The sequence below is a fragment of the Hemicordylus capensis genome, chromosome 5 (genome assembly GCF_027244095.1).
Source record: "Hemicordylus capensis ecotype Gifberg chromosome 5, rHemCap1.1.pri, whole genome shotgun sequence".
NCBI classification, from domain to species: domain Eukaryota; kingdom Metazoa; phylum Chordata; class Lepidosauria; order Squamata; family Cordylidae; genus Hemicordylus; species Hemicordylus capensis.
In genome coordinates, this window is record NC_069661.1 from 118589892 (window position 1) to 118605164 (window position 15273).

The 15273-nt window shown below is 44.6% G+C and overlaps 1 protein-coding gene across 17 annotated transcripts in view; it reads left to right on the top strand.

Annotated features, from left to right (window-relative positions):
• PROM1 (prominin 1) overlaps window positions 1-15273 on the top strand; it is a 129879-nt gene that overhangs the window by 67535 nt on the left and 47071 nt on the right. For all 17 annotated transcript variants that reach the window (XR_008308221.1, XR_008308222.1, XM_053254110.1 and 14 more), the window contains 3 exons: window positions 6245-6462; window positions 7036-7110; window positions 8572-8635. Coding sequence is in view for 15 of the 17 variants with exons in the window: in XM_053254110.1 (XP_053110085.1) it covers window positions 6245-6462; window positions 7036-7110; window positions 8572-8635 (357 nt within the window). In the remaining 2 variants the exon portion in view is untranslated. The remainder of the gene's footprint in view (window positions 1-6244; window positions 6463-7035; window positions 7111-8571; window positions 8636-15273) is intronic.

Consider the following 15273-nt stretch of genomic DNA (forward strand, 5'->3'; position numbering starts at 1 on the left):
ATTTACTGCTAGTCATCTTTTTGGCCTTCATGACTTTCCAGAGAGGCTTTTGTAATGAGACTAAGATCTGAAGAATTTGCACTACTAGTTCTGTGTTCCCCAGAGCCATCTTCGGGCTTGAGTTTCTTAGACGGCACCTCTTTATGCCCCATGGTGAATCGCTTGTGAGACTGAGGGGACTTTCAGAATCATGTACGACTTACTAAAATCGTCTTTCTATCCTGCCTTACAAGTATAAATTTAAAAGGCTGCTAACAAAATGTTATAGCAGTCACAGAATTAACATGAAATGATTAATGAAATCTAAACACAGATGTCGCAGCGTAACTGAGCAGCAGAAACCCAGCAGCCAGAAATGAAATGTATCTCTCCCCCCTCTCAGAAAAACACCCCTCTACGAAATAAAACTGCCTTTGCCTGGTGCCTCAAAACCAACAGAGGTGAGGCATCCTTGGGAAAGGAGTTCAACCATTTCTTCTGTGAAGACCTCATCTTACGGGATCAGATGGTGAGGGAACATGGAGCAGGGCTCCTGAAAAATCTTTAATGTAGGTTTGTATGTGAGAAGGCAGTCCTTGAGGTATTCTGGACTCGGACTGTATAGGGCTTTAAAAGTCAGAAAGAGCTCTTAGACTGGGCCCATCTAGAAGCCAGTGAAGATACCACAAAACCAGCATTATATGCTTCATGTGGCTTCCTCTGGTCAACATCCAGTTGTTTTCTTCAAAGATTGCTCCTCTACATACAGAATAGAACAGTAGTTTTAATCTTGGTGTCATCAAGGCTTCAGCTACTATGCCCAGGCCACCTTGTCAGGAAAAGGGTGCAGCTGGCAGCCCACCTGAAGCTGGTGTAATATGCCTTTGGCCACCACTGTCACTTGGCCATCCAGGAGCAATGCAGGATCCAAAAACACACCCAAGCTGCAGATGTAAGACTTCAGGAGGCGTGTAATACCATCCAACACAGGTTGTATTCCTACTCCAGGAGCAGACATCGTCCCAGCCAACAGTACTCATATCTTTCCTGGGTTGAGTTTGTTTGTCCACCAACACTAGTCCATCACTGGCTTCAGACTCTCTCGTGCTTCCCTATCTAGATTTGATGGTATAAGAGAAGGCTGGATGTTAGCAGCATACTGAGGATACCCCAGCCCAAATCTACAGGCAACCTTACCAAATAATGATCCAACCAATATACTGTAAGATCACTGTGTCTGTGCGGGAATTCTTGTTGATGGATGATATCTGCATTTAATAGGCTTTCTCACAGTGCCCACAACTTATTGGAGTTGCAAGGGTATCACGTGATGCCATTTTATGAGTTCCATATCTCATGCGATATGGCATACAGAAGTGTAGGTATGGCACAGAATCCCATTTCAAAACTGAATGAAATTGGGAGGACGTCATTGTGACTTCAAACTGTTCAGTACCACCTCCCATAAGTCAAGGCTGCATGGATCAACTTGCCTGCTGGGCTGTTCTTGGCCCCCATGACATTAACAAGGCCAGGAACTCCTGTGTTTTTCACCTTGCTTCCCAGGCCACCTGCAAAGCTTCCCCCCCTACCCCATTTGGGTGAGGTTGAAGTGGGATTCCTTTTCAACTGAGGCTTAACAGTACCCAGTTCTGCAAAAGCATTGGCATGAGAAGGTTTCCGCTCCCTTCAGTAATGCCCTTGGTGTACAAATGTTACCTGATGCTTTATTATTGCATGTCTCTTTTCAACTTAATCTTCTTCCAGAAAAAAATATTCATGTCATTTTCCCATTACTTGTAATAAATGCTTAGCAATAGGGATATGCATGAAACAGATTTTGCATTTTTTTTGAGCTTGAAACAAAATGCAGATGGTCAAAACAGCTGTTTCAACAAACCAAAACTCAAAACCTTTTGAGTGTTTCAGCCATAGGAAACAATGGGGACCACCTTCCAAACCACAAAAGAAATGGGCAAGCGGGTGATTTTTAACAGAATTCATAACCTTTCCCCAAAACCCTCATAGGATCCATAGGTTTTGCGGGAAGGTCTTGGTTTTGCCACCTTGTGGTGATATGCACATTAGTGAGTTTTTGCCCTCAAGCGAAGCTGTTTTTAAGTATGCTTGGCTTAAGGCCACAGAACACGCTTCCATCTGGGTTTAATGAGGCTTGAATTATAGACCTGAAACTCAGTGAATCTGACTGGTGAAAGTCATTTTAGAACCTGCTTTGCTGCGATGATGTTAATGGAGCAACAATGTTTCTCTACCATCATTGTATTCTTGGAGAGAGCCATCCAGCAGAATTATTTTGATTAGTTCAAAATAATCCTTCATCTTGGTTATCAAGAGAATGTTCAAGATCCATTGAGATCTGCTAGACACTTTGAGTGGGGAAAGGGATCTCGTCTATATGTAGTGACTTGGGTGCTATTTTATCCACTGTACAGTCTGTGAATGCATCCAGAGCCCCTTTTGGTCACATGTGCTGGATGAACTTCAGTAGTTGAAGCTTGAGGTCTCTTCCCGACCCACCACCAGTGTCCTCAGCCGTTGCCCTTCTAGGCTTATAACCTGGGGTTTGCATACTTGATCAGATTCTCAAATGAGTGCCAGCAGAAATAGTTTTGACACTCAAACATCAGACGTCATCATCATAATCTTACTTGCTTGCTACCTGCTCCCTCCCTCCTTCATCCAGCTGGCTGCTCCTGCTGCTGCCGTCTCCTGCCTCGCCCCCACCCCTGTTCCTGCTTCCCATGCTGCTGCTGCCCCTCACCTCATCTGTTGCTGCTGTTCCTGCTGCATGTGGTGCTGCCCACCAACTTGCCAGCCAGCTCAGGTGCTGCTTGCCTGCTGCTGAGTGGCCCCGGAGCCAGTTGGGGGTGGAAGGGAGGCGCAGGTAGGGGGAGCAGGAGGCAGTAGCAGCAGGGGTTGCCAGCTGGCCGGCGAGGGGAGGAGGAGGATGCATTTGCACGTTTTTGGAAACTTTGAAGTAGGCTTTTCAAATTTTAGCCACACATGCATACCTGTGTGCTACTTACTATTTATTTATTTGATTGATTGATTGATTTCTATACTGCCCTTCCATAAATGGCTCAGGGCGGTTTACACAGAAAAACAACAAATACATAAGATGGATCCCTGTCCCCAAAGGGCTCACAATCTAAAAAGAAACATAAGAGAGACACCAGCAACAGTCACTGGAGGTACTGTGCTGGGGGTGGATAGAGCCAGTTACTCTCCCCCTGCTAAATAAAGAGAATCACCACGTTAAAAGGTGCCTCTATGCCAAGTTAGCAGGGGTATGTGAACCGCCGCTTTTAATATCTAGCGTGAGAGGATTGTCTTAAATTTATCTTTACAGACAGGGGGGTCTTGGCCACCTTGAAGAAGCATCATAAGTGATCTTCAGTGGCATAATTGCAAGGTAGTGGGAATACCTAACCATTCTCCCAGCAACTAAGCACCTGTCAGTCCCCACCCCCCAACCCTCCTGGTAGGGTTCTGCATGTGCAGATGTTATGTTCAGGGGCGTAACTGCAATTAGGCAGGGGGAGGCCGTTGTCTTGGGGCCCCCCGCCTTGGGGGGGGCCCTCAGAGGCTCTCCCCCACCCAGCGCCTACCCGATCTTCACCGCCGAGGAGGCAGCCCTGGAAAGTTCATGGCAGGTTTTTGAAATCAAAGGACAGGAGTCTGCACAAGAGAGATGCCCCCACCCAAGCCCAGGGAGAAGCGCGGAAGGCAGCTTCCTCTTTGGTGGGCTCCTCGTGTGCCTGGTGGGGGGCGGCGGCGGCGGCAGCTCTGCTTGCAACTGTACTGCCGCGCGCGCAGGGACCAGGCAGCCGCTGCGGCTGCGGTGACTTGGGGGAGAAAAAAGTCGGGGGGGGGGATTGCACCTGCCTGGTTTCCTGAGAACAGCTGATCTCCTGGGGAGAGACTGCGAAGAAGCCCTGGCGAGTGGTGCAAAGGAGCCGAGCCGACCCAAAGACGGGGACATAGCCGCCGGCCTGGGCCAACTGGGGAGAGGAGAGGTGGCTGGAGAGCACAAGCCAGCAAGAGTCCGTGCTCAGGGCTACAGCCCAGAGGCCGCATATGTGGGGCGCGGGGCAAGTCCGTTGAAGTCTGCGGCACTAAGTAAATGTGACGTGCCGTACGATCGGGATGCACGGTTGCTTGAACTCGCATACTCTCTGGCCTGGCTAGCAGCTCTCGCCCGTAATCCCCGATCGTGAGCTGTGAGCAGGCCGTGGGAAAGAAAGGGCACATTGCGCATGTGTGTCTGTGGCTGTCATCGCTCTCTTCTTGTCTGAAGTGTCGAGCCTGTGTCTGGAGCTAAGGGGCTCCTGCTGCTGCTGCCAAAAGCACTGGGCAGGGAGGGGGGAGCGGAGAAATGGAGCATGCAGCAAGCACGGGGGGAACTTCCGGTAAATGCCACCGCTCATAGAGGTCACGAACTTGCTGGTTTTTCTTTCCTTTTGAAGTCATTAAAAAAAAATTTCTTGGTGGGGGGCCCATTTAAGAATCTTGTCTCAGGGCTCACTCCAACCTAGTTACGCCCCTGGTTATGTTGTGGGGGAAAGCAACTAGGGGAGAGTAGTTGAATGGGGAAAGTGGCTGGCAAGGGAAGGGTTAGGTACCCTACTTCCACTTAGTGGTGTTCTGCTGCAGATTAGCCTTTCATACCACTGTTTTGTGGCTGTTTAGTAGACTTGGATCTCCAGACTAGGGCCTGCTCCCAAACATGTAGTTCAGTCATAGTCTGAATAAAGATTGTTTGTATAGCCAGTGTCCTGGGTTAAGGTGCTTTGGGAAGCTGGTGGCTTGTAGATAGACTAGCTGTGCATGTCAGATGTAGATACCTCTAGCATGTTTGCTCACTGCTATGAGTATAACTTTGCATTGTGTGTTGGCAATTGAAAGTGTGCATGCCATACCAAAATATTATCTCATTCTACATCCTCATTTTCCTCTCTTTGCTTTATTTTTCTGTTTGTCTTGAAGTCAAAGTGGAAAGGGCCATTAAAGGTAACATTTCTTGAATGCTTTGTGTGAAGTTGTTCCTGTCTTGCTTCAGCCCTCTTGTGTGGTTTGTTAAGATTGCACATTTCCTTGTTTTGGCTCATTAGGATGGATATCAAAAGCAAAGCTGAAATAGCTGTTGGGTGAAATCCACAATTGGGGGATCCCATTAAAATTGATAGAGCTGCTCTAGAGACAACAGGTGGTGGATTGCAGCCATAGTACTTGCAGTCTGTGGGTAGCAATATGTTTCCAGCCTGTGTAATGTAGCAGGTATGTAGAATCTAGCTGTAGTTTGTAGGCAAGGACTGGCTTGGTTTCTTGTATGGTGAGTCCACCATACTAATGAGTCCACCAGGGTGTGTTGCGTTAACTCCAAATGCCCGGTAAAACCCTACTCTAGTTTATTGAGCTAAGCCCTGCAAACAGTGAGTGTGTGTGTAGAGGGAGGTGGTCACCTTGCTAAGAGAGGGGGAAACTGTAACACTTCTATTGTACATAATCTAAACCATTTTTAATGCAAACCCACTTCAAATCAGTGGGCGAGTTCAGATGTCATGAGAAGTCAGGGTTAAACTTTGGCTTTGCATGATATCCCTGAGTCTTGGTGGGAGCACAATCCCCTTTCTTCACACAACTTGGAAGTTGCCTTTGGATTATGGTTAGAAAGAAGTCTGAATTGGTCATATCGGTCAAACCAACTGATCTTGGTTTTTCTACCCACAGTGCATGAAATAAACCTAGATCTGAAGCTCACTCCGAGCCTAGGGCTCAGGACTAGGTTTATTTCAAGCACTGTTATTATAATAAACCAGCATCAGTTGGTTTGGGTGACACAACCGATCCTACTTTCTTTCTAACCGCAATTGGAAAGGGAATACTCCTGACTCTCATAAGGGGACGGGCTAGGGGAGCATGTGTTCCCAAGGCTCATGGACATAGCACAGAGCAAAAGTTTACATGGCACTTGAATCTGTCTACTATTCTGCATCCTCCTGGTTTGAATGACACAGAACTGGAATGTGGGTAGAGGCCTTTAGTAATCTGTACAACTGAAGAGTTTCAGTCTTCCTCTTCAAAACTCTGCTGTTCTGTTGGTAGCAAATTGGCCACATTCTTTTGGCAATAGTCTTTGTTTCTGGCTTATATTTCCTGTACCTTGATTCACTGCTGGGCTTATGCCTAATTGATCCTGTGATGTGAAGTTCTTATGTGATTTTATTATTTTTAATCATTGCAGCTATTAGGGAAACAAAGGAGGCACTGGAGAATGTGAGTGTATCTGTGGAAGTCTTGCAAGAGGGCACCGACAAGCTACATGCCAACCTGACAGAAGTCAAAGGACACTTGATGAACACACTCAACGATTCTGCATGCACAGCTGCCCAAGCTACTTCAATTTGCAATGTTATCAGGAATTCCTTTAATCAACTGAATATTAATGCCAACTTCAGCAGGGTACGATAAAATCAACAATTCTTCTTGGTGGCTTAGTTCTCGTTGTGTACTAAGCCTATATCTTGTCTGCACCACTTCAGATTGAGGGTGGAGGCTCACATAACTGTATGTTTCTCCAAACATGCTCGTCTATGCTCCCTGGACATAGCAAACGAGTATAAAAGGGGGAAAGGTCTCTAGTCTGGTCTTCTCCCTGATGACCATGCACATGAACACATGACCAACATGGCTACCTAGTGTTTGTGATCGCATTCATATTTGACAACATTTTTGAACAAATGAATTAAGTATATTTGTTAGAAGGCTAAGACAAGGATGTTTATAGATATATAAAAAAGCTCTCCCCTACCCAATCCTGAATTACAGCATACAATGGCTTTAATTTGTAACTAAATGGGCTCAATGAATAGGATTAGGAGCACCCAAGGTTGCAACAGCCTGGTGAGGCAGCTGGGAACCACATGTAAGAGTGGTGTGTGTGTTCACTCTTTCTCTGTACTTCTAAGTAAACTTTAGAATGTGGACTAGAATAAACCTGTAACATCACTTTTGTTTGTTTTTTCCTCTTTCCAGTTACCAGGAGTAAGTGTTCAACTAGTCAAAGTCAAAGAAGTCCTTAAAATAGATCTCTCCAGTCTGGTTCAAAAGGTATGTTCCTGAAAGACGCAGCATGTTTTTATTTGAATAACAGATTGGCACTTGGTGTTCAACCAGCTACTCACCTGCGTGGCTTCAGACACTAGCAAAATGCCCCAACAAGCAGATGGGGCATGAAAAGGGGAGAGACACAGGCTCTGTGCCCGTGTTGCTCAGGCTCCTCAGACTGAGAAATTGATGTTTCATTTTGACATGCAAAAAAGGTTCACTTTTCCAGTTGGGTGAACTGGAAGGGTTTTTCCAGGATTATGTCAAAATCAGTGGACCAGTTCAGACGATCAAACAAATGGTGTGTAGTCCCACCCCCCCTTACACACCTAGCTGCAAGGGAAGAATCATGGTTAGTTAAATTAAAGCATTGCCTATCATCCGAACCAGATGACTGACTTGTGTAGCGAAGCAACAGTTAGCCTCCTGAAGGCAGGTGATTCTCCTGTGTCTCTGTATTGGAAATAATTGAAGACTCCAGTGCAGAGATGAGGCAAAACAATCCACAGTGTCCAGCCCACAGTGGAGGCTGATTGGAAGGAGACAAGGTAAGCACAGCGAATAATGCAGTGGGCCTCATCTGCTAGTGAGTATTTTGGTTTCACTGGAAGGTTTAATTGTTTTGTGTGCTCTTTATGGCACACTCTGGTGATTCTCTCATGGCATAGAATGCAGATATTTCTTCTCTACACAAATCTCCCCTGAGCAAATTCTCTTAGCTACTACTGTGGCAGTGCAAGGCAGCTGTGCATCAGTTTGTAGATGCTGCTTAGAATATCTGAAGCTACTGACTTGGTGATAGAGAGTTCACACATGCATGTTCATCACTTCATGGCTGCAGCATCAAGTGGTGACAAACATGTATGAAATGGCCACAGGAGATGCCGTTTCATGGACAGAGCGTTATTGCCTGATGTCTCCCCAGACACAGTGTTTTTCAATGGAGGCAGTTCATGGATTCAGCAGAGAGCATTGCCCCAGTTTCATGTGTTGGTGGCAGCTGGCCCTCATGATGTGAAGGAGAAGGGTGTCTTCCTCTTCACAGTACACATCAAAGAGTGAGGGAGCCTGGTGCTCTGTGATGACACAATGTGAGGGAGTGAGCATGAGCCAATGTGTGGTTGGCTGACTGTGTGTGAGCCAGTTTATCCACATGCTTTAAAATGTGTAGTGAATGGATGGAGAGGTGTATCTGTTGTCCACCACCACATGCTGGCCACTAATAATGTGAATGGGGGATATGATCTCTTATCAAGCAATGAAAATATTGAGTGTACATCTGTGTGAATATAGACAGATCAAATGGGGAAGATGCCTTATGTTCCAGCTCCTTAGAGACTAAGGAGCTGACGACCATTAAATTTTGTGAGTGTAAAACCTTGACTTGGCTTTTTTAAAGATAGAGTAAATATACTGACATTTTATCACCAAGACTCTTTAGGACATCTCAGTTTTTAATTCTAGGGTTATGCAGCATTTAACGATACTCCTGATTTGGTGCTCAATCAGACGAGGAACATTTTATCAGGTGAGGAATAAGAGAATTCGTTCTCTAGCTATAACAGTTTAAAGTGATTGGAGAGAGCTGTTTGAATATCACTTTGGATTTTTATTAGAAACATCCTTGTCTAAAAATAAAATGTAATAAAAATAATTTATCAGAATATAGGTCACTTATGAATTCTTATTTAGACACCTGATAACTTGGAGAAAAGAAGGGAAGGCATCAAATGCAGGAATAAAAAAGGATGAAGTATCAAACACACACAGGAGATGGTTTATTGCCCAATGTATTTTGAGTAGTAATACTCTAAAAAGAAGTTTTGTGTATAATCCATTAACAACTAGTATATAAACTGGTATCATAAAAGGATTTTCTCCATAATAGGATATTTAATTTCTGTATCATATCTTGCAAATGGGCATTACGGTTGTCTGTTGCTGGATGAGGAGATCTCATGTGGGTTATTTTTCCCATGTACTCTAGAGGCAGGAAATTAGATTTCAGAAAATTAGCTGAAAGCTTTAAGAGGCTGGGAAGGATGACCCCATCCGGTTCTTTCTAGTCCTGCATTGAGCTCCAGAGAAACCACCTTCCTTCCAGTTCAGGCCTTTTCTCTCTAACTATTGCTTGCTTTTTCCCCCCCTCCCACCTTCCTCTCTGTGTGCACTTGTTTTTCTTTTTTCTCTCTCTCTCTCTCTTCTTTAAAGAGCCTTTGCTCTCTATTCCTTCTTTGCAGCCTCTGCGCCCCACCCCCCTTCTTTCTTTCTTTTTTTGAGCTGAGATGCAGTCCTCTGGGAAGCAGATCAGGCATGTCTCTCCCAAAGGAAGAACAGCATTTTGCAACGTGCCTCACAAGCCGCTTGGGGGAAATGCTGAACAGCTGGGTCCATCATGGAGCATGCTGAGCATCACTGGGGCCTTGCTGCTAGGCTGCCAAAACTTGCAGGGGGACTCCCAGCAGAGGGCCCCTTGGGTCTCCAACTCATTGGCCACAAGACCCGCCACCCAGCACAGAGCGAGGAGGCTGCACTTCAACAACAGGCCCCAGAGGCGGGCTCACAGCTGCATCCCGCAAAACAACCTCGCTAGGCATTTCTGGCCCAACCTATCATCTCAGAGCTCCAGGTGCCATGCCTTCTTCCTGGACCTCGAGTGCAGGCTGTTCGCAGGGCTCAGTGGGTCCAGCCGCCTCCACCGAAATTGGCCATGCCACTCGGAGTAATAGCAGGGCCGCCAGTATGGACAACACACTGGGATACCTCAAAGAGCAGACCCAGTCAGCTGCCTCCAGAGGCCCCTGGCCTTAACATCACTATCATTTTATTACAAACACCAGCTCCGACAGCGATCTGGTGAGATCCCTGCACTCCCCGCTCATAGGATCCCCACATCCTCTTCCTCCTACATCCCATCCCCCTTCCTTGATGGATGAGCTTCCTCCTGCTTGGTGGGACTGGTTTCAATCTGTGCTGTTCCAGTTCTTTAGCCGGAACAAAAAATCAAGGAGAGAGAAGTGCAAAAACAAAAAGAAGGAATCTTCTTCATCTGATTCTTCCTTTACATCAGCAAGTCCTCCACCTAAGAAACATAAACATGCAAAGCAATCCTCCAGGTCCTCTAAGACTCATTCTACTGCCAAAAATAACAACCCCATCGCATCAGAGGTGTCAGATTATGATTTCCCAGACACTCATCCCTACACCGGATATACTAGTGTACCTGGGTCCTGGAGATCGTTTCTGTGGTGGTGCTGTCTCTGTTACATCCCTAAGGGCTCATCCAACATTATAGACTTGCTATTCTTTCAAGATGGCTCTGACAAAAGATTGAAGGCCACCACACTTAAATGTCAAGCGGCATCTCTTGTGGTTCTCATCTCAGGTATTTCCAAAAAAACACATTACCAATCATTCACAACCTAAATGCTTCCTTAGGGAGCCACCTGTGGTGCACCCCTTTGCCTCTTGGAATCTTCACACAGTCTTACATGTCCTTCATGCATCTCCATTTGAGCCTATCCATTCGACAGGACTCTGTCTGTCTCATTCCTGATCCCTCAATTTGGTCTAAGGTTTGCTCAGTTTTCCTTCAGTTGCAGGACGTTGTCCTTCTGTCCACCTGACCGAAATAGCATGGCACAAATTAGATGTCCATAGATGCTTCAAGGCTTATATTCAATGTACTGTGCCTCACCATCTGTCAGAGGCATTGTTTCTGTCCTTTCTGCCTGCTTCTGTGGGACAAAAGGTTTTTGCTTCAACCATCGCCAGATAGATTAAGGTGTGCATTTCCTTAGCCCATGAGACACAAAATCTTGGATCTCCTACTCCATATTATGGCTCATTCCACTAGATCTGCAGCCACATCTGCCGCTTTTTCCACCAATGCTCCTCTGCATGAAATCTGCAGAGTGGCCACCTGGAAATGCCCCTCTGTGTTCACCAGACACTACAAACTAGATTCCTACTTGTTGGCACAGGCAGCATTTGGCATTGACGCACACTAGTACTTCAGCAGTTACTTCCCCCTCCTTAGGCATGGGCATCCCACCTGGGATAGTTGGCTGTGGCATATCCTCCATCATTATTATTATGATGATTTCTTGTTTACACAGTCAGACAGGTGTTATTGACTGGTTTGTTTTATCCAGACATCGAGTCCTTCCCAAGGACCTGGGATGGCTGAATTTTATCATCAATACTGATGATGATATTATTATTATTATTATTATTATTATTATTATTATTATTATTATTATTAATTTTACATTTATATCCCGCTCTTCCTCCAAGGAGCCCAGAGCGATGTACTACATACTTGAGTTTCTCTTTCACAACAACCCTGTGAAGTAGGTTAGGCTGAGAGAGAAGTGACTGGCCCAGAGTCACCCAGCTAGTTTCATGGCTGAATGGGGATTTGAACTCGGGTCTCCCCGGTCCTAGTCCAGCACTCTAACCACTACACCACGCTGGTTCTGAGGATGAGATGTCCTCATCCAGCAGCAGAAAAAGCATTGTTTATTTACTGTGAAGGCTGCTTCTTGCTGCTGGATTTGAAGACCTCTTGGCCCACCCACTGGGAGCCTTGGCCTACTGAGGTACCTTCTCCTCACCTGCACAGGAGGCCTCTTGTGGCGGGTTCCATTCCGACCTATTGCCACAGACAGGGAAACGGTGAAAGAAGAGAACCTGAGCCTATGGGAATGGGCGCTGGGGTGTGTGTGTGGTTAGATTCCTCACACACTTAAATGTGATCAGATCTCATAAAGGGTGTGTGGGAGGCACAAATAAGAATAGTAAAGCACATTACTTTGATCTCCAGCAATGCCCCCAAACCCCGCAATTCTCCAATTTTTGGACCTTTTTTTGGTGGAAAAATCTCAAAATGGCCACCAGAAGTCATTTAGCCACAAATAGCTGAAAATAACCCTAGTTTTAGGTGCACAAACCAAGAAACCAGGTCTCCATACTACAAATAGCCAAAAATAGGGCTATTTTTGGCCTGCGAATAACATAAACCATAATAGGGGAACCTGTGAAAAATGAGGGTCTCCTGTATTGCCTTTCTGGGCACTTTTCCCTCTTTCATCACATGGGACCTCTTATAGTTGGCTTCTCTACCAGTTATGCTCTCCTGTGCAGAACTGGGTGGGGTCATCCTTGCCAGCCTCTTGTAGCTTTCAGCTAATTTGCACAAGTCCTGCCTCTCGAGCACATGGGAAGGATAACCCACATGGGATGTCCTCTAATCCAGTAGCAAGAAGAAGCCTTCACAGTAAGTAACCAGTGTGCCTTAGGCACAATTTAATTATAGGGTGGACCTTAGTCGCATGTTTACCAAGTTCTCTCTTGTCTATATTGTTGCTGTAGGATCTTCTCTGTTCCTTGACCCAACCATTGCTTTTCTGCTGCTGTTACAGGTTCTCTGTTGTACTCATTGGTAGTTCTCTCTCCTGCCCCACCCCCTACTTCTTTGTAACACAACGCCATCTCCTTTTCTTCCTTAGCAGCGTATGGCCAATAACCATTTGATTTTCCATATAGAGGTGTATATGAACCTTTTGGTTCTTAGTTCAAGTTTATTTTGAGACAGGTCTGGCTTTAGGGGTTGCAAGCCAGGTGCCCACCTGAAAAGGATGCTAATAAACTAACCACTAACCACAATAACGCTGAAAAATTAAACATGGGAGGGGGCATTCTAAAGGCATCCCATGCCCAGGACACTATTTGTACTAGAACCAGGAAAACAAGATGGTTTTGGTTTTAGTATATACTTGAAAGACCTGAATTGGGTATAGATAAATTCCATACAAGAGGGACAGGCTTATACTAACCTTTTGTTTTCAGTATCAATTGATAAATATGAAGAACAAATCTTAACAAATAACTTAGCTGCTGTGAGTATTTAGGGTAAGTATATGTGGTTCATAAAACATAACATATATAACCATATTAAGTTTTTTATTTGATGGGAGCTGATTTTTGTGTTAATCTTAGTGTTGTTTGACATTGTGGTGTGTGTGTGTAAAGAAACAAGATATGAGTTCATAAGTATTTTTGGGATTCAGCTGTCCAGACTGTGATGTTGTATTTTAAAAATTGATGTTCATTTTTGTGTTACGTTAACATACAAGCTTTTATATAGAGTTGTTAATGGGTTATACATGAAACATGTTTAAAGTTGCCCCTCAGAGTTGCCCCTGAGTAAGAGTTTTAATACTTAAAACATACAGGGCGGTCTCTTGTGCACCTGTCTCTTCCCCTCTCATTTGTACATCTAATGACTTGCCAAAATAATGCTGAATTGATTTTGCCTAACACTTAATCATGATACTGACAGTCCTTTTTAAAAAGATGAACAGGAATGTTTTTATTAGTTATAGTGGATTGGGGGATAACCCCACCACATCAAGGATACAAGAATAGGTTCATGTCAAGGGAAAATGACAAAGGAGATGTGGGGAGTGGTGTGGTGGTGCAACATATCAAGGGATGAACTAATTATAAAAATAAGATTAACAAAAATTACTACTACTTTTATGTATATGGCTGCCCCATAACAAATTGTTTTCTGGGTGGCTATGAAAGAAGCCGCAGTCCTGAACCAGGAGCAGGAAGCACAAGCTTTCCAGTGCCATGGCCCAGTGCATTCTCCCAGCCAGGAGCAGCAACTCTTGTAGCCTGCCTGCAAGAGGGAGTGAAGGCCTCTCTCTGCAAGTGAGGTTCTTCTCCTGAGTATGAAGGTGGTGGGGTGAAACATCAGCAAATAGGGGTGCCTTGGGGAGTGGCCTAAAAGAGGCAAAAGGAAGGGAAAAGCTCAGGAATCACGACTCGTATGCTTCTGTATGTTGCAGCAGCAATAGCAGAAAGAGATTGGTGACTCAAGTGATCAGGAAGAAGGTCTAAGGGCCCCACCAGGGGGCAAGGACCACTCCACCTTTGCACATAAGTTTATTTTAAAAAACCGGTTTTGCATGGGTATTAAACCTTAGTGAGAGAAAATGCATAACGTAGATCAGGTATGGCCAGCTTCTGCATTTTTGGCCGCTACTCTGTTCTGTAAATGGTGGTCCAGGAATCAGTGTTTGCTTGCCCCTCAATGTTGATGCTCTTGCCAGTGATAAAGTTGCATATTCTAGGTGCTGGCAACAGGGATTTGCAGTTGAGGAGCATGCTCAGGCATAACACTGGTTGCAAATATGTATATTTATATTTACGTATGTACATGTAACATCTTTCCTTTGGAATCTTTTATATAACATTGAAGTGTCTCTTATATAACATTGAAGTGTTGAGTATACCTGTTTCTTGCTGTTTCTCCCTTCTGGTTGAATGAACCTTGTGCACAACTAAAACTCAAAACTTTATAGTGCTACCAGAGGCCGGATAAAATAGCTGAAACTAGCCCATGGACTTCCTTTTGGCTATTCATCCTTTAAACATTATTTTACTATAAAATTTGTGTCTCATAACACCAAAGCATTCCAGAACTATACCCTTAAGCACTATAAAAATGACAAACACACTTGTTGTTGCCAAATGGACATAGGCTGGTGTATTCAGAATGTGTATTAATTAATGTCTCTTAACTTTTATTCTTGCATTGTGGACCTGTTCTACCAATATAAGCAGCTGTACCTTGTAAGTTTGCAAAAAAAACCCAATACACAGTATGCACATGACATACTGTGTGACTCATTGAAAACAAATTGCCAAAGCTTTTTCAGAATGTCACATTGCTTCTTAATTTTTCAATCTGGGAGGTGTTAAATATGAAAGTATTTTTGTAGTAATTTAAACATGTATTAATTACGCCTCTAAGCTTTCATCATCTTGCTTCTGTACCTGAGTGAGGGAGCCTGTTGAAGCCCCATTGTTCTGATTCAGAAACTTAACTCTTTCCTCATTTGTGTCTTTGTTCAACTTTGGGTGAAGACAGATGTGATGTATGTGGATTGGTAAAGGCAGTTTGGAATTGGCCTCACTTTGCTCAGTCCAAACATACCTTCTCCTTTTTCATGGCAAGCTCTGAGAAAACACATTATGTGGCATTTTTGGAGTGGTTAATTTAAACGGGAGAAAGCCAGCTATGATAATGCTGATTTGTTGGCTCCTGTGATGTTATACACCTGTGTCCTCTGAGCAGGTTTTCAGCTTTTTAAA